The sequence below is a fragment of the Teleopsis dalmanni genome, chromosome X (genome assembly GCF_002237135.1).
Source record: "Teleopsis dalmanni isolate 2A chromosome X, ASM223713v2, whole genome shotgun sequence".
NCBI lineage: Eukaryota > Metazoa > Arthropoda > Insecta > Diptera > Diopsidae > Teleopsis > Teleopsis dalmanni.
In genome coordinates, this window is record NC_051848.1 from 74,119,743 (window position 1) to 74,141,001 (window position 21,259).

At 29.9% G+C, this 21,259-nt stretch overlaps 1 protein-coding gene across 2 annotated transcripts in view; it reads right to left on the reverse strand.

Moving 5' to 3' along the window:
- The window catches only part of LOC119687975 (protein real-time), a 34,350-nt gene extending 15,762 nt beyond the window's left edge, over positions 1-18,588 (reverse strand). The window contains exons 1-2 of one of the 2 annotated variants that reach the window (XM_038102545.1): positions 18,501-18,588; positions 17,883-18,062 (exon numbers count right to left, since the gene is read on the reverse strand). In XM_038102545.1, the coding sequence (XP_037958473.1) occupies positions 17,883-17,945 (63 nt within the window). In that variant the 5' untranslated portion in view covers positions 17,946-18,062; positions 18,501-18,588. Of the gene's footprint in view, positions 1-17,882; positions 18,063-18,324; positions 18,411-18,500 lie in introns of those variants that run through there. The other variant, XM_038102546.1, reaches the window with a different exon arrangement.
- Between the last annotated feature and the right edge of the window lie 2,671 nt (positions 18,589-21,259).

The following is a 21,259-nucleotide window of genomic DNA, read 5'->3' on the forward strand; positions in this document are numbered from 1 at the left end:
ACACCAAAAACAATTACTGCAGCACCCAAATCAGATAGCCCACTATCTGTGTCTAATACATCTGGTCTCCTGAGAAGACTTAAATGAATTAAGCCATCAGATCTGCTCCCGTATTAGTAGTCTATGATTCAGATGACTACTCAATCAGTACGAAACCTTTGGCAACTTGACATCGTATTGTAACAAAACTGCTTGGTAAATAATTTAAACTAGTCTTAAACTAGTCGTTAAAAAAACACAATACAAATAAAAGTGTAAGAATGAGATTATTAGCAGTATATGAACTTGGCTGTGTTGCTTTCTGGAATTCTGCAAAATTTATTTAAATTATAGTCAATTCTAACATTTATTACTGAACAACTGTTTTGACTAAATACCGAAGCACACATAGCGTCGTCTCTCATAAACAAATTGGAACCGTCGTTTTATTTTTCTCAGTCTAAATTTTTTAAATTGCATTCAAAGTAACATAACAACAATTTTGATTTTGATGAGCACATGATTTTCTGCATAACATGACGCTAAGAGGAAATTTTGTAGTTGACCCGATCTGTAACTGACCCAGATGCACCCTTATAAATAAGATATATAGCACTTGTCTAATGATTAATTCACTTCTTGTTGTAACCGGTTGGGTCCTGCTTGTATAGTCCCTTTAAGAGGTGTTGAATGGCACATGTTCGCCGATGTTGAGCAGAGACTTCAGGACGTAGACCCGACTGTTCTTGGAGGCATGTGAATTGTTGAATTATCGACTGTGATTTTCTTTAGAACTATGATTTGTTTTTTTTTTGTATTGAATATTTTTTTAAGAACTGGTTAAGGACTTATTTAATGTTCATAGGAATGAATACATAAAAAATATATATTTTTTAAATTTTTTTGCTGATATAAACTCTAAAATAGAGTAAAGAAATTAATATGTGTGGTCCAAAATAATTGGAAATAAGAAAGCAATAACTGAATTCTTTTAAAATCCACTGTAAATATTCTCGTTCTATATTCTTGTCCGAAAAAAATGTTATAAGCACGTGATTAAATTAAAAGAAATTTTGGTTACTCACAAATTTCGACCTTGGCATTCTAAAATATTGCATCAAAACACTAAATAAAGAAATATGGCATTTTGGCAGCAGAGAGGAAATACATCGTGTAGTGCTTAAAATATAAAATAAAGTAGTCTGGGGCAATGTGTAAATAATCATGAATGTAATGCACCGCTCATAATGCAAAAATAAATGCAACAAAGCTGCAAGCAGGCTCAAAGTACAAAATGAAGTTCAAATGCAAGAAAATTCTGAATAATGCACTTAACGACAAAAAAAAATACTTATAAATAGTATCGCAATAAGTAAAAAAATCTTTAACAGCATTAAATAACGTTATTAAGGTATGCATTGAAAATATCAATTCTGAGTCAAACTCTTCACTCGCACACTAAGGTCATCTTAACATATATAAGTGAATGCCAGTTTAAAGTTTAAAACAAGAATACTCCGAAGCTTCTCGTTTCTTTGATGGCATCATTATAAAAGGGAAAAATAATACGATGAAAATAAAGCAGAGAAACCTATACCTCTACCTATTTAACTACCAGGTACTGGTAGCTTTACCTATATGACATTGCGTTAAAAGCCGACAGGGCATGTGATTCATAGGACACATTGAACGAGTAGGAAGGTATCCTTAGTGAAGAAAATGATGAAAAATAATATGGATGAGAATCCATACCTTAGTCTGAAAAGTAAGTAGAAGTTTTATTTTTATATAACAATAAGTTCTTAATTAAATATTCAGTTTTTATTTATATCAATGAGTATTCAGAAATTTATATATCTTTCATATTTGAAATAAAATAAATTTATATTATATATTAAAATACATCCGATTGATAATACTTTTAACATTGATATTTGGTTTAATTTGAAACCAATAAACCATTTTAATTTTGATCGAAAACCAAATTTGGAAATCTAATATAAAAATGAGAGCAAAATCTTTAAGAGAACCACTTGTTATACTTGTAGTGTATAACAACTATAGAGAGCTTTCGAAAAGTAGTGAACTACAACAACAAGAATTATTTTTATATTACTTTATTTAACACTGACTCTAAGCTTCAAATTTGGCAGGGCACGAGTTTCACCTTTGGTAATTGCAGTCTCAATAAATTATTTTATGAATAATTGAATATAAGAAATAAATACTTGAAACAGCTATATAGTCAGCCAAAAATTCAATTAATTAAAATAATATAAAAATAATTTTCGTTATTGTAGTTCATTACTTTTCGAAACCGCTCTATTAAATACCACAGCTTCTATAAAAGTAAAAATAATCACTACTGTCATATTGACGTTAAAATCAAAATTTAGTATAACAACTATATAATATCAACTGAATTTCGTCACACACTATTAGAAGTGTGATAGAATATATGTGCTTTCTGGAAACGTAATTTTCGTGGTTTGCGAATGATTTTTCAGAAACCGTCACTTCAGTGCAGCCAACATATTCAATGCAGAAGGTTAATACATAAAAGTTTTCAGTCACGTTTTTTTTTTCTTTTATCAGCATCGGCCCAGATATATTTTTAAACATGAAAAAATTAAGAATTTAGAGTAATACTCTAAAGTAATACTCTAATATCTGAACAGAAGGTAATACGATAGTCACGTGTAACTGACAAAGTTGCGAAAAAAAATGGCTAACAACCTTTTTAAAACACGGGTTTTTCAATAAAATATACAGATATACACATGTCAGACATTTTAAGTACTTACAATATATACTTATATATACAATAATATTATTGTGAGAATTTATCAAGAATAAAAAGCCCAATATCTCAAGAATTTGATAATATTGTGACACAGAGTAGTGGAAAAGATGGTCATACTTAGGCGCGTTATAGAAACTTATTTGAAGGAGGATTTTTGAAAACCAATACAAAGTTCAGATAAACATTTTATTGAAATGTTCATATAAAAACGTCTACTATGAAATGGTTCAAATTTTTTAGAGGGGGTTTGAACGAAACTGTAGTAGTTCTATTCAGTAAATAGGAACTGTAAAGCGGGTGTTACACATGAGACTTGGTCGTTCAACTTCTGCGTTGTAATGCGAAATTTGTCCCGAGTCTGATGTGTAATAGAAATATTTGCAGGTCTGACGACAAGTTGGATGGGAATCAAAATATTTTGTCAGAATTGCTCTTGTCTTTTCGTATACATTCGGATTTTTGTCGGCTTACATGCAAAATTTCATTCTTTTTTAAAGGTTGGAAGCGAAAACATCGTTCAAATGCATATACGTTAGTGTTCATATATGTTAGTGTACCCACTTAGGTTAGGTTAGGTTATACCGGTGATCCCGGATCCACTTAGGCCTATTGGTCCATTGTGATGCCGTATATAAATAATAAAAACCTCAGGGTTTAAAACCACCTAGAACCCACTTAAGGCAACCATAAAATATATTGTGAAAATGATTCCGGAATGTTTTTTTTTTAGTATGTAATTTGTTGTTGTTCAGTGGTTTCTGGATTGATTATATTATGTGATTTTATAGGATTATATCATGTGATATATACCATTTTCACACACTACGTGATAATATTTTATACCTAAAATTATTAAAGACAATTTTATTGATAAATTTTAATTTAGAAACTCAAAGTATTATTCTTACTGCCGATTTCGCAGTCATAACTTGAATCTTAAAACTGACTTATATACGAATTAAGTCAGCAAAAATGATGACTTAAGCGTGACTTAAATTACTATTGAGACTTCAGTTTCGATTTTCAAATCGGTCCTCTACGTTTGTTAAAAAACGTAGTAATTGTTGCAGTTCTTGTCTACTATAAGTTCAATAGTAGTGTTACAATTTCCAAATTTTTCAAAATCGTACAATTTGAAGGTAATTTCACTAAACAGAATTGTAAAACTGAGCAAAATGATTTGCTGAGATTAAACATTTTTTTCATGGTCTTTCTGATTAAACGCCGTCTTTGCATTTGTATAAAAAAAAATCTGAAGTCCAAAGTTTATTAAAAAATGCCATTTAATTAATTAAAACGTAATATAAATAATTTTAAACAAATAAGCAGAAAATTTGTTTAAATTTCATATAAATGATAAGAATTTGAACTGCAACAAAAAGGGCGGCAATGACTGAACTAGAACTAGAAATGTCTAAAAATAATAAAAACAATAAAATATTTAATTATATCTGAATTATTATAAACAACTGTAAGACAATGTTAGAGTATTGGTATATATTTTTGATTAATTAATAGTTAATGCTCAGTAATTATATGAGGCATGCTTCTCGCCTAACAATTGTTCGCGGCATAATTATGAATCCATCAAAAAGTGTTAAAAATACAAACGGCAATAAGCTAAATAGACTTTGCTACCAAAATAATTTAGGTGATGACACATTTTGCACCCAACTGGGTCAATAGCACAGCAATTCTTCCAAGTATACGGAAAGAATGCTGAACATACGCGGTGTGTAGTTATTTCAGTACTCTCTATACTTTAAGTGATGAAGCAGTGTCTAAATTATATGATATCAATATTATTATTATTACAGCCAGTGGCGTAGTCAAGATTGTGGCAAGGGGTGAGGGGGAAATCTGGATAATATTTTTTATCAAAGTTTTTTTTTCAATTCACTATCTTAATTATAATAATTTTTGTTATTTAGATATATTTTAGACAATTTTAGGTAAATAGCATATAGATATATATATGCTTATATAGATAAGACGTGTACGTAAAAAGTCATATTTTATATATTTAGAAATCTTTAGTAAAACACACTCTTTGATCAAAAATTGGTTCAACTTTTTTATCATTGTCATTTCCATATTTTTTTTTCAAAATCTCTCCAATGTTTCTAACGTTTTCTTTTCAAAATTTCTAGTTAGTATTAATACATAACTCAAAAAAAAAAAAACAAAATCAAATAAACATAGCTAAGGGAGAAATTTATCACTTAAAACTTCTGAATACAACACTAATTATATTATACCTTCTGGTATAAATTTACCGATTGGATAAGCGCGGGAATTCAAAAATTAAAAATTAAAGTTATTTTTTGATCACAAACTAAACGGAAGAGTACATTATTAATTAATATTATTTAATTTATTTTAAATAAAATAAAGGGTTAGACGATTGAAGTGTTGCCAACTACACATAGGTATATCTGTCAAACTGATATTACCAAGTATGTGAAATTCACACGAATGACAGCTGATATTGTTGACAAGCTACCACAAGAATCTGCTTCTGTTTTATAGAACAAAATTTATTTAAAATGAAATTTAAATTGTTCGTGAACTCAAACACCTCAAAGTGAACAAAATGTTTGTGTTTCGAACTATAAATCGTTATAATAGTACAGGCAGCTTCTCCAAACACCATGGTGGTGGACGAAAAAAAAACAGCAACATCACCTCAAATGGTTCGGAAAGTGAAGGCTCGACTTAAATGAAATCCACGTCATAGTGGTAATCAAATAGTCAAAAAACTGAAAATATTCCAGCGAAGCATCCAACGCATATTCCAAAATGAGCTGAAGGTAAAGTCTTACACTACGCAAAAGGCACAAGATCTTACACCAAAGGAACAAAAAGTTGGACTCGAAAGAGCAAAGGAGTTGTTAAGCTTGGACGAACGTGTCGAATTTCCAAACATTGTGTTCTTTGATAAGAAAAATTTCCCCATTGAGCACTTTATAAACTCTTAAAATGAAAGTGTTCATTTAACTGAATGCACTGTCGTTCACTACCAAAAATTTGAGATTACAAATGGCCAGCTGAAGTAATTTTCCATCTCAAGTAATGGTATGGGAAATTGTGACCGTCGAGAAAAGCGGCTCGATGAAAACGATTTTTCATCGGTGTCAAATTATTATTATCGGGAAAATGTTTTGGAAGATGTTTTAGAGCCGTAGGCTATGTCTTATATTGCATTGGGCCACAACTATTCTGCGGTCTTTCATAGAGCTTTCTCGAACTTAAAATGAATGAATGGCTGGAAAGAGCAATTCAGACTGATTGGGATAATGCAATTGCATTATTCATGTAGAATCGAACAAAAGCCAGAAGTATGGAGCTTCTAATGATGAATAGAAATGGTATTCGACTTGTCGCAGGGTTTTTCACTGGACATTGTGAAGTAAAAAAGCATCTATCAAACCTAGGTATTACAAGTGACGATAGTTGATACGAAGAAGAGATAACTGTAGAACACATTCTGTGTCACAATGATAGTCTTGCCAGACCCAGATTTCGGTACTTATGAATTGCCTATTCACTTAGAATGGAATTAGGTAACATTTCTCCAAAGCACTTAATGGCGTTTTTAACTGCTACGCGTCTATGTAACTAAAGTAGGTTTGTCACAATAACTCTCAAAAGATGCAGTGACGTGCTGACAAGTTCTTAACCCGTTTAAAGTCTAATCTAATTAAAAAAAACTAACACATCATAAATTAATATCGAGTGTTATATATTTAGCCTAAGGTAACCCAATCTAAAATGGAAACTGTACTAAAAGTAAATGTCGGGTTAAAAAGTTACCCTAGATTTGTCTATCGAAAACGACATTAATTTTCTTTTGTTTTACGAATAATTGCTTTTCTTCCGAAGAATTATTCATTATTCGCTACTATTGTGAATCACATATTTGGTTTCAACTTGATTTTGTAGAAGATTTAAGGGTGATTTTAGATGTCGGGGATTTTTGTATGGAATTGGATGATATTTTCAACATTACTTTGCAATGAAGAAAGCCGAATCAGAACATATATTAAGATGCTCTTTTTTCTATCTTATTATATATTTTAAATTTTAATCTATTTCCTAAATGTATATATAGTCTCATTCATTTTCTTTCCACTTCTCATGCCCCAGCTTTCTCTTTCTTTTGTCCTTTATCTTCAGACTATTCTCTAAGTAAGACTAAGTATATCTTGATTCCGATCGAATAAAAATCAAAGCTCAGAAAATAATGGTACATAAAGAATAAAAATCTTAAAGTATCTCAATGCATTTGGTTTGGTTCCGGCTTATAAGTGATGACATTCCAAGCACATCTGGTGAGGAAATAGAAGCGGAAAAGCTATTCGCGTGTTTGGTTTCTATTTATTCACAGCTGTGGTACCAAACAATTCTAAATTTTACATTAAAAAAATAATTTAATTGTTTGCACGTGTTTGTCAATTAAATGTTCAAATTAGTAATTATCATTTCGGCAGTGTAAACGCAAACTTGAGTTCTGCCCAGAACAGCTGTTGCAGCAGCAAAAATCTTTTGTACGTGAACGTGAAAAACATTTTTTATGCATTTGTGTGTATGTATGTATGTATGAATAATATTTATGTAAGTAAATTCATTAATTTGTTTAGTTTGATAAACTTATTCCGGAATGAATCACGTGGTGTGAATTATTTTGTTTGGGAATTTTTCTGTATAGAACAATACTATATCATGCACACATATTTACATACATAAAAACAAACACATATTATGTGAATTTTAAAATATAAATTAATTCTCACAAAGGTTGATAAACTAAATATCTACAACAACAAAAAGATATGAATTAATTATAATTATAAAGCTGATTCCCCGTGTTTAATAACTACAATAATATGGGCAGCGTTTTTTTAAGTCCATGTTTTATAGGGGATATATGCCAACACATCTTACTTGAAGATAATTCAGTTAATTTGATTTAGAGCTTTCATCACTGAACAAAACAATAAGTATTACAAAATCCACACTGCTAAGGGCTATCTTAGGCAGACAGTCTTATCACAATTGTCAATTTTCTACTTTTACTTTTATGGCACATTCTTTTTGTACCTAAATTTAATAGGAATTATTTTTGTCTGGATTTGCTCTTTCATATCTACACAGAAATACATAAACTCTTAACAGACGCAATTTCTGACATTTATTATTGAGGAACACCGTTTTGACCAGCGCGATGAGTCAAGGAAAGCCCAATCACAGTGACCAAATTCTAATAGAAATTTTTAACTTACATAAAATAAAACAAACGGAAATATAGGTGGATTGTACACACGTTACGCAAAAGCACAAATGACGTAGCACATGCGGCACTAACCAAGAATCTGCAAGGCAGTAGAACTCGAGGACGACCACGCAAATCTTGGCGTAGAACCATAAAAAAGGAAACAAATAAATCGATAGGTAAACTAAGATATATCTCTCGGAATAGGCAAAATTGAAAGACTTTTGTACAAACTCTTTGTGAAAAGGCTAAGTTTATACAATCAAATATTGTACAGAATATGCTATAATAATAATCAAACACAACAACAATTTCACATTTAACGTGATCGTGACTGCCTGTAAACATGGCCGACTTTTTTATAAATCTTAAAGTCTATATATAATATAAATAAAAACAATAAAAAGGTTCTTTTGGAAACATAGATAAGAAATTATATTTAATAATAAGTATATTTACAGATATATATTATATAGTCACATCACTACATCACTTTATAGGTTTCTATGTAAAGGGAAAACCTCCAGCTATTAATACTGGTAATATTTGTGATGCTGCAAGTATTTCTACAGATAGCGATGGCAGTGACCAGAAGTAAATAAAAATTCATAGGTATACGTATTGTTGGAATCTCAACACCCAAGTGTTTTTCTAAGATCTACAAGCAGATTGTAATATGTTCAAAAGCACTAATCATCCAATATAATTTTTTAGTCGTCAAGACAGCCAATAACCATATGGGAATGCTTCAGTGCCTTCTTTGATAAATTTAGGTTTCATCTGTTGTGTCCTATTTATTAAGCTTAAACAGCTCCTAGCACCAAAATCATCAATTTGTTGTTCACATCACGTTCCGCATTACCAAATGTTTGTGTATAGATTACCCTATATATATAAGGTATGACATTAACCTTATCTTCAAGGAGTCAAAGAGAACTTTCAACTTCACGTTTCGATCGCTCAAAATAATTATTTGACATTTATGATGTTAATGGAAAAATATTTATAGACTGTATGGTATCATAGATGCTTATATAGTTATATTTATATATAGTACACTACCGAAAAACAGTTGATTTTGATCTAACAGATTTGATTTCCCACTAAAACTCTCCAAGTCATTGCTGGGAATATACGGTATAGTAATATTATTTGTCTTTGTTTTGTAAATATCAAAAATATAGTCACTTAAACAGCTAAAAGACTATAACAATCGTAACGTTAATGTATAACGATGATAACGCTTGAAATTTCGTGATATTTCTGGAAAGAAATCTTTTGTAAAACACCGATGATAATGTATGAAAATATCGTATGTATAAAAATGAGATATAGAAAGAAAGGTTGTTAGGTAAAGGTGTCAAACTTATTTTAAATAAAAATCAATGAATAACCTTAAATGTATTTTAATTATCAATTATATTTTCAGAAATAGAGATTATTACTTTAGCAATAACAGCGCAATTTATATCCAATAAAAAAAGTAGAGAAAACTGAGGTACTCCGACCTCACTCGGTAATTCGTTAATAAATAATTCGTCACAAAAAAACCAATATATAATGGACATATGGTACATGCCGAGGTACCGAGTTTAGATTCTATTTACAAACTCTATTCTATTTAATATTTTCAATATTAAATAATGTGAAATATTTTTTAAACAATAATCACATTAGCCTTGTTTAATAGAAAAAAGCTTCATCAATCTACCAATGATTTTTTAAAACAGGAAAAAAAGTTTCAAGTATGAAAAGAACATTTTTTTTTTCTATTCGTTAAATATAATTTTATATTTGTTAAATTGAAAATTTAAGTATTTCTAATACAAATATTCTTAAGAGAATATTGTATTAATATTTTATACGATGGGTAGAGCAACTGATCTGGTTTCTTCTGCTCATCAATGGCTGAAGAAAATATTCAAGATTTTCTTGAAACGTTTCTGTTCGGGGAAGAAAAAACGGTATCGGTATAGTTCGAGTTCTCTATGGCGCAAAATAGAGCGTAGAGGCAAAATGCACGAAGTGAGTATAAGTCCCTTTGTCAACTATATAAATGAATACAAAAAGGTTTATTTGCTATATACAAATGGTACACTGGATCTAAGCCATTCTAGAGCTACTGCCACTGGTTTAACTGGCACACAATCTAGGGTCTTGACACAAGACTCGAATTCTGAAAAACTGTTGCGAAATTTTGCTGTTAAGAACTGGAACTCGATGTCATATGCACAACGAAAACCGTTCATTGATTTAGCTTTGGAAAAGCGAAAATGGCTTAAAAGAATTGATGAACGGAACATTCCAATTATAGACTCACTTGATCAACTTGATGTACCAAAGCATGATGTATCTAACATGGAAACAGAAACTAGACATGAACCCGAACCCGAATCTGAACCTGAACCCGAACCTGAAGCTGAACCACAACCTAATTCATCTAACATTAGCACTGAAACAAGCTGTCAGAGTCAACTCGAACCTACACTAATACCAGATGCATGTATAACTTCAGGGGCAAACTCTCAGCATGACATGACGAGCCATAAGGAATCTGATGATGAAATAACGGGACATCGCCCGAAATGTAAGAGTGGTATTCACTGTAAGAATTTGGAAGAAGTTAATCAACTTGATATCCAAAATCAAGATGGCCCTAACATTGTTACTAGGGCAAATCGTAAGAAGACTAGGGAACCAAAAAAGCGTTTAAGAGCAAATTTACGTCACCGTGAGAACAGTCGTTCTTTTAGTGAGATGAAAGACGAATCATCAACTCGTAGCTTAATTGGTAAAAGCAATAATAACAAACGGCCGTATAGTGAGAAAATTAAACCAAGCGATGAAACAAACAAGATTAAGAAGCAGTGTAGGAAGAATCGTGACGTGTCCGAAGAAGTACAAAAGACTCCAAAAAAGAAGGAAAGCAAAAAATTAGGTACGGTTTTCTTGAAATGATGGACAGAACCGTAAAAGCACGTTACATGGAATAGCTCTAATACATTCTTTAAAGAAAATACATTATATATTTAATAAATCATCTACTTTTGTAGTCATTTATCAAATAAAATAGATGAATGTATTACGAAAATCCCAAATATATAAATTATGTTTTATGCAATAAATATTGTGATAAATTATATCATTTGGAGAAGCTGTGTAATGAAACTTCCATTTTTGTAATAAAAGGACGAATTTTCGGTTAATTTTTAAATAACCGGACATTCGTAATGATTATATTGGTTTTTTTTTATTCTGTGATGTTATAAAAGTACTTTCATTTTTTATACTAATGTAAAATAATTATAATTCGTATCAAAAAAAAATTATTGAAGTGGGTGTAACGGAGTCGGTATTGTGGTTCCATAACTCAAACAACGAACTACATTTAGATACAAGCAAACAAGCAAAAGCATAGTTGTAAACAGAAAGATAATGTAAGATTTTGTAAGTATATAAACAACTGACATATATGAGGCGTAACAAGTACTTGAAATTGTGATCCGCAGTGTCAGCGAAGAATATCGAGATCATTGCAAAAACACAGCTAAAGATAATTGTGAGAATAGATCTGACCCAAATTGAATAAGACGCACTCGAACGTCTAATATGAATATATACCAAAGACTAAAAGAGTAAAAAATGTAAAAGTTCTAGACTTTTGTCAACACTTCTAGACTTTTGATAACAACGAAGCAGTATCAGATTTGTTACTATTTTGCTTCAAGAACTTTAAGACTATATTCTTTACGAATCTTATTGATAGGTAGCCTACAGAAGAGAGAAGAAAATCTACTGCAAATCGATTTATTAAGTACTTATGGCAGTTTTCAGTATTGGCAAAATTCATAAACGAATCACAATGATTTTAAAAGTGGGGTAGAGGAAAAGAAATCTACTGCAAACGGAGTTATAGAGAGGTTATTTTACCTAATCTGTTAAATATACATAGCCTTATTCAGCAATAAATCTAGATGATTTTTAAAATAGAGAAAAGGGAAGGAAATAGGGCAACTTAACACGATTAATATACATGACGATAGTTGACACGGTAAAGTATCCTTCCCCAGCAGAACAGAGTTGAGGTTGCTGGTGGGATATTTAACGGGTCACCATAGACTGCGTCATCACCTTAACAAAATGGGTCTGTCTAAAGAGATAGATTGTCGACTCTGTTTAGAAGCAGACGAGACTTCCAGTCACATTCCCTGTGACTGTACAGCCTTGATCTGGACCAGGATGAAATGACTAGGACAAGAATTACTTTCATCTTCTGACATTAGTAAGTTCTCCATAGCTGCATTTTGACTTTAATTCGTAGGACGGAATGTCTTCTTTTCGGTTAGGGTCTGTAGCAGCACAAAAGATCAACTATGGTCGCGGTGCTTCGCTGTGTTTGGAGCCGGTACCATGTCTATTTCTTATTGCAATTTATATTTGTAATATAAATAGGCTATAAAATATTATTTTATACAATATTTTCTTGGAAGCCGGACAAATATTGGTGTTAAACAAATAGTTATTAAAAGAATTCATTGTTGATAAAAGTTACATTTTGTTTACTTGAAACTATGCTGTGATATTCGTATTTTTATAGTTTCAGAATTCTTTGTAATTACATAGCATATATTATGAAGAAAATAAACTAAAATAGCTTATTGCTTTTTCACAGAAGACAATTTACAAGCTTTCAAGTTACTTACAGGGAGGCAATTAGAAATGAATCTACACAGTCTTTTCTGAGTAATAATTAAACTGTCATAAAAATGTAGACAAACGTGTGAATGTCGTGTGCAGTCAATCGCCTAAGTACTAAAGCACTTTAGACTATCGTATGTGAGGTTGTCCAAGAACTTTTGTAGTTCTAAGGAAATAATGATATGCTAATAGAATGGAAATAATAGTACGTGTATAAATAACATATCTCATATAAATGCATTCATATAGATACATACATAGCATAAAAGAAAAATTAATAAGAGAAAAATGTATTTAAAAAAAGTTTTTTATATAAAAAAGAAAACTATGTTTAATAAAGGAAATTGCTTAAAAATAAGCGACGAAAACATTTTTAAGATTTATGTCATATAAACTCGTACATCTGTATCTAGGTATATCTATATGTGGATAAGAGCAATTTATAAAACCAATGCGCAAAAGTATTTCCTGATTAAAATGTATAAATAAGTAAGTTGAAATAAAATGTGTTTTATACATAGTATGTGAGGTGTTCGAGAGCTGAATGGGGAAGCCTCGACGAGCAATGATCACTCTGCGGTAGACAATAGTAAGAACAACAATATACTTTGGCGTGTTCATATCAGCGAATGAAAAAGCGGATGCTGCTATTTGAAATTCTAACAATTGATAATGCAAAACAAAGTTTTAGCTTAGAAATTAAAATAAAAAAGAGAATATAATATAAAAACAAACCTTTCAGTTGCAACAAAATATGAAACCAAAACGTAAAGTTTTCATTACAATTTTCACTTCAGTTTGAGTTCACCACAAATCGAGTTGGCGAAAATACCAGCACCGCAACCGTAACTCAATATAAGACACATAAGATAGTTAACGTGTTTTCGCAATATTACTTTCATATCCACAAATATGTATATAAACACACAAACACACAAACAAACATATTTAAATTTAATTGCATCTGTATCTTGTATCTGAGACGATACTTGTATCTAACGCTAATGAAAACGACAGCAAATGAAAATGAAGGTCAACCGTATTTAACATCTGAAGATAATAATGTGTTAGCATATCTAATTGAATACACATAAGATATAAAAAAATAAGTAAATATGGTTCCAGGAGAGGAATATATACTCGTGTAGTATATATATAGAATATATACACAGGTGATAAATATATAGTTAATTAATATAATACAAAATAAACAATAATATAAACAACATTCTACGTGATTATTTAGATGACAAAATAGTAAAATTTGCAATTCGATATACTTTACTAGAGATTCCTTATAGTACTGATTTTCTATAATTATAATATAATATAATAGATACGAAAATAAATAAAAATTTTTAACAATAAATATTGTGATAATTAAAATAAACTCCATTAACGACAATAAAAATGTGCTCAATCTCCAAAACCATTTGCATGGGTACAGATTTTGATGTGACTGTCACGCCTCTGTGTGAATTCACAATCATTATTAAAATCATTGTGTCTTAAAACAGTTCTTATGTAGGGGTGATTTATGTTTTGGAAATAGAAATCAATGGTCGATCTTTCTGTGAAGTGGTAAGTAAGGTTTTGGATATGGAGAAAAAGTAATCCTAAGTTATACAACAATAATCACGTGAATCGTCGCAAAGTTTATAGTAATGAACTAGTTCAAACTAGTTTTTGTTTCTGAACTAGTTCAAACTAGTTCATTAGTTAACTAGTTAACTCTGAACTAGTTTTAAAACCAAAATTTTAGTTAACTAGTTAATTCTGAACTAGTTCAAACTAGTTCATTAGTTAATTAGTTAACTCTGAACTAGTTTAAAAACTAAAATTTTAGTTAACTAGTTAATTCTGAACTAGTTCAAACTAGTTCATTAGTTAACTAGTTAATTCTGAACTAGTTCAAACTAGTTCATTAGTTAACTAGTTAACTCTGAACTATGGTAGTTTAAAAACATGATTTTATAAAAATCATAACTTTAATTACTATGAAACAACGATGGCCTGAATTTTTTAAAGAGGTTCAACCTTTAAACATGGTCTGTGAGATGATATTTAAGTTAGACTTAAACTTGATCAATCACACACCTTAAATTTGTTGAACGAACTTAAAATCACCTTGTCTCTCCATTTTTTAAAAAACAAATTAGGAACAAACCATACTTTAAAGTAAAATGAAAGCCATCGACAGAGTACTTCTACTGTCAATGGCGTATATATATATTTTTTATTATTATTAGTAAACAATCAGAAGGAGCAAGAATTACTCTTTCCTCTTCTGACATTAGGAGGTCCTCAACGGTTGCTATTTTAGCTTTCATTCGAAGAGGGTAATGCCTTCTGTTCGGGGTAGGATTTGTAGCAGCACAAAAGATCAACTATGTAGTCACAGTGCTCTGCTCCATTAGAAGACAGTACCCTTGTTTATTTCTATTCTAATCTAAACAATCATATATTTCGGATACTTTTTGTATAGAGAACATTTCATCTTTGGGAATATCTTACCTAATAGAGATAGCTAACGTAACGATGATATTAGAAAAAAAATATCAACCATTTGAAGAGGAGGTAAATATAGTTGTCTAATAATATACGTGTGTAATAATATATAGTAAACTCTCATTTTGATGGATAGCGCGATAATCCAAATTAACGGATACTCGATATAAGGAATACCCAATGTAACGAATATTTGATATAACGAATACCCGATATAAGAAATACCCGATATAACGAATATCCAATATAACGAATATCCAATATAACGAATACCCGATATAACAAACATTAAATATAACAAATACACAACATAATGAATACCCGATATAACGAATACCCAAGGTAACGAATATCCGATATAATGAATACACGATATAACAAATATCCGATATAACGTAAACCCAAAGAAACCTTTACATAACAATCAAACAAATACAAATATACGAAAAATGTTCTCTCTAAATAACGAATGTTGCATCTCAAACATATACGAAATAATAAAAGATCTTGGCACTATATATATTGCTGGAAACCAATTTTACCTTTAAGAATAAATTGAAATTGACATAGATATGTTATATGCAGGAATAATGGGGTGCAATAATTAATTTTACCGTGTTTAATTGAGAACATTTCAAGGACCGATCGTGAACTATGGTTTTGAATAGTGTTTCATCAAAGGACAAGGAAAAAATCCTTTGCTTCTATGTGATTGTGTATATATAAACCGGTTTTTGAATATATAAACGATGGGTCTAAAGAGCATAAAGATTTTCTAATGAAAAATTAAATTAGAAAATAGGAAATCTTTTAATATGTGATTGAGCTGTAATATTATATAGAGATAGTTATCAATCTCAGCAAATAAGGCTATGAAGGACAAGAACACCGGAAGTATCTGATGTCTTCATATTCTGCAATATTCATTGAATGTAAGTTCTGATTTTTAAACTTGATTTTTACTTATATTCATAGTTGCAGATGCATACATTAAAATATCAAGAAAATAAGAAAACTAATTAAGTATAATATATATATTATTTCTTGTCACAGTTTTTGTAATAATAATTTGAGTTTAGATTTAGTCTGTAAATTTGTCGTCATAATAAGCAATAATGACTATTGTTTATTATATTTTTTTCAATGCTAAAATTAAATAAAAAATTAGTATTTTATTCCATACCATGAATATAAACTGTTTTTTGAATGTAAGAAGTAATTTATCTGTGACATCACAGATAATGTGGTTAGAGGCTTAATACCTAGAGGTCTCAACAGCTTATTCAATATAATAATTACATTAAATATAGTGTAATATAATATTTAATAAGATTAATAATTAATCGATATTTAATGAAAATGGATATAATATGGAGAAATTGGCTTGATGTTTTTAGTCCAAAAGGTTACCTTCGTAACATACACGTATATTTATGATACCAAGAAACCCAAGGAATCAGACTTATGCTTTCTTGAAATTTCAAAACGTGCACTTTTTGAAAAAAAAATTCCATATTAAATAAAATGTTTTTATATATCAGTGTAAAACTTACTTATGTTAATATCTTTTGAAATTAAGAAAATTGAAAAGTCGCCATAAATGACGTCTAGAGGAGAGCCATAAACCACAATTTGATTTTCCATGTTAACTTTGAGGTTCTATACGTCTAAAAAAATAATAATGATATAATGTAAAATGCACAGTACTTCTGTGCTTAAATACTGTTAACATGGTCTCTCTCAACTGATAAAATGTCGTTCTTGCTTGAAAGCGAATAAGACTTCTAGTCAGATTCAGATTCAGACTGTCCGGCTTTGATCTGTACCAAGAAAATACTATTAGATTTGAAATTCCTATATTCGTCAGAAGTTAGAATATCCTCAACAGCGTATGTTTTAGCTTTTATTCCAAGGATGGAGTGTATTCTGTGCAACAAGGTGAGGAAAAGTAATACAAAAAATCAATTATGTTCTATTCCCGAGAGACAGTATCCCGTAGATTTTCTATTCTATTCTATTTTATTCTGTTGAGAATAGCAACACCTCTCACAGATGCACACAGATGCCTCACGAAGCTTATGAAGGATACACAAACTAGTCAGTGAGATGGGTGGAACTCTGCAGAAACAAATAAACCGACTATATAAATTCGATAATCTAATAGATAATCGTAATCATTAAATTTTGCAAGTATAAGTGAAGTTTAAGAATCTGTTTTGTAGTACTCTTAAGTGTGGTAAACTGGACTTTAACCAACTGATTTGTCTCGGATATAACTGAGATACAGTTGGAATTGAGTGCTAAGAGCTTTTCCTGTGTTTGTCAATATTTGCTATAATTATATAAAACATTGTGCTGAGATTATTAGTTTTATGCATTGATTTAATATACAATATTATATGTTAACAATACCCATACTTTATGGGATCAAGACACAAAATTCTTTTTAACAGTTGGCATCCAATGTGGAAGATACGGAAACGAATTGGAGAACTATATTTACTGTCTACGCTTCGACGGCTTCATAATGAACTCCTATAGAATTTTGATCACTTTTGAGTTCACTTTTGATTTAAGAATTATTATTTATTATTTTATATATTGTTTGGAGACAACACTCACCTTCATCACCAACTCAAAGGGGTATTTGTAAACTCTGACGGGCGATTGATATTTTTGTACCATTTTGATTGATTATGTTTGTTCTTGGTTAAAAATCAATTTCACTTGCACTTTTTTATGGTTGTTATATTTTTTATACGTTGCTTTAGTTGTTGATATAAATGTACTTCCGGAGCAGAACTTCACCAAACACAAGAAGATAAAAAATTTTTTTTTTGTTATAAAATAATATTTTATATAATATATATTTTATTAAAAACTAGATTTGTTTGACAAATCTGTAATTTAAATTATTAAATTCATATTTACATACAGACATACACATATATACATATATATCTATATATGTAAACAAATAAAAATCAAAATATAATTTAATAATTAAATAAGAAATTTATGAATGAAAGCTTGAGGTGCACATAAATTGAGGAAACTGGCATACACAACGCTACATCGCACACAAGACAAAAACTGATGCAGATTTGTTTGTTTATATCTGAAGAATACACTTTTTTATTCTATTTTTTGTTTGAAATAATTTTGTATTTTGGAAAACTTTTTTTTACAAAATTAATTTATTTTAAAAAAGAACTGAAATAGACTTAATAAAATTTATACCGCCACTGTGATCAAAATAAACAAAATAACTTTTCTGCGCGCAGCTCTCCACGCTCTACAAATATCTGTTCAAGCTTGACGAGCGTCAAAACAAGACTACCAGCCAATTGCATTTGCATACTACTTCACCTGGTAAAAATCTATTGTGAAAATGTGTGCAGTGCTGCCAATAAGTAAAATATTACTACACAATATAATTGATTTACTATGATAATCTATTGTGAATATTTATCGCAGTGTTGTTAAGAACTAAAGACTATTCAAAGAATAAAAATTATAAAATTAAGGCCGTGTGCGAGTTCGAGTAAATTGATGGTAAATTGAGGTAAAAAGTAAATTATGTCGGTATGGCAGCAAATGTTGGTATTTACCAGAATTTCAAGTAGGGTAAATTAGATGAAAATTAATAAAATTAGTTGTTACCATTACCGCGCAAATAAACAATGAAACAGCTGATTCACACATCAACACAAATTTTACTGGAAATAATATGTACGGGCAAATTTCGACAGGGATGTTACGCTCCCTCAGATGCTCTCATTCACTCGAAAATTTGTTGGTGGAACGCACTTGTGTATATACAGTGTTACTCAAAGTTACTATGAGTAGCTCGTAGAACAGACCTAATAAGTAATACAAAACTGAAATGTTTGGCTACATCATAACTGGTCGTTTATATATAGAAAGTAGTGTTGTTGTTTTAACGGCCTTAAGCAAGCGAATTGTTGTCTTTTTTGCCACACTTAGGACTACGCCTTATATTCAAAATAAATAAGGAAATAACAACTGATTTGGCAGTTCAAATCATTTAACGAATTAGCACAAGCCCATTTAACGAATTAACTTGTACTCTGTGTTGGCAATTTGCGAAAGTGTCAAATTTTAAGACATTTTCTTTAATAGGTGTATTTCTTTGACATGTATGCATTAATAAAACAGGTGTCGGTTAGAAATTAACATGCAAAGCAAATACAAAATGCTTTAAAATAAGCCCACTTTGCTGAAAGTGCTTAACGAATGAACACGTCGCACTATAATGGTGCCAAATTTTAAAACTGACCTATTGTGAATGGGTTTTGGAAGAAAATGGAAAACTTCAATCAGCTGTTTATTATTTACAACTCCTGCGAGTGTTAATGAGTTTATTTAAATATTTTAAAAAAGTAATTTTTTTAAGAAAAGTTGTGAAAATGACTGAAAGGTTAGTAATTGTGAAAAATTTTATTGTGTATTAAGGAATTTTTAATTTCTGTGTTCATTAAAAAATGCAAGATATGAATAAATACAAATCGCAATTATTATAATAAAAGCAATAAATTATAAGATAATACTGCTCATTTAGCATTAACTAGTGATGTTAGAAGTTTAAAAATTATAGAAACATATATAAACAAATTTATTCACGACCTCGTGTTGTCTATATGCATATTTATATAAAAATTTGTTTGAATTTTTTTTTACTTTTATGTTTACTGGTTTAGGCAATGAGGACAAGTATTTTTAAGCATTAAAAATTGTTTTATTGGAGGATATATGTCAAGGAAATTGACCTAATTATAAAGAGGTCTAACAATTTTACATGTCTAACATGTCGTGCATATATTAAAATAAATTGTAAATGTATACAATGATTTCTCATATATTTCCTATTTAGGTATTGAATAAGTGCAAGGAGTATGTGGTAGATTCACAGTAGATAATACTAAATTAACTCGATATATTATTTATCATATTATTCTACTGTCTATTGTACTGGCAATAAGAATAATTCATATTTTATTCTTACATCAATATGTCGTACAAATCCTGGTAGTGATGCCAGGAGTGTGTTTGCTGGAGTCGTTACTCGCAATTAGGTGGCGCTGGTGTTTCTTTTTCACAAATAGAGGCCGCTATCGCGCTGAATAAAGAAATGTGCATAAAGAGCTGAATCAGCTGATAAGTGTGTGAATAGCGCAAACCGATCATTTTTGCTGATGACATAATTTAAATGCCATGACTTTATACTTTGTTAAATCAGAAATTTAAAACAAGTCTTGAAGATTTTTTGTTGTCGACAATGACAGAAAGTACTTTTGCTTTCATATTAATAGAAAATTTATACTATTTCATTTAAACACTCGCTCATATATATTTATAAGTGAACGTTCACTTTATAATGATCTAATTTATATAGCAAATAGAGCTTTTACATATATGTCAAAAAAAATTATTAAAGAACTTTCGTTTGTTTACAAATGAATTGACAAAATTTTCGGTATTGTGTGAAATAAATCTTTTAAAATGAAAAGCGAGGAAAATTTAAAAAATATTTAGTTTATTTAAATTTAAAAACAACTAGTTTTAGTTTTAGAATGACAACAACCAGAAGAAGTTTCATTATTACATGACGACGATCTAAATGGAGGATAAATAAGATGATGAGCTTTAGTTTCATTGAGTTTTGTTTTATTTTACAGGACACTATCAATTATCTTAAAAACTAATCATTTAAACAACATAATTTTAATATTTAATCTTGAAAATATAACATAAAACTATAAGTTAACTGAATTTTAATATTTAATTTTGAAGCACAAAATAAGTTAATCTAACTGTTCTAAATATTTGCAAAAATAAACTACTTAATGTAACTTATAATAATATTATTATAATAATAATAATTATTATAAATTACAATTAATAATAATAATATTAATAGTTCATCGCTGCTTAGTCACCAAAAATGCTTAGTCATTTTAGGTGGAGAAGTAAATCGC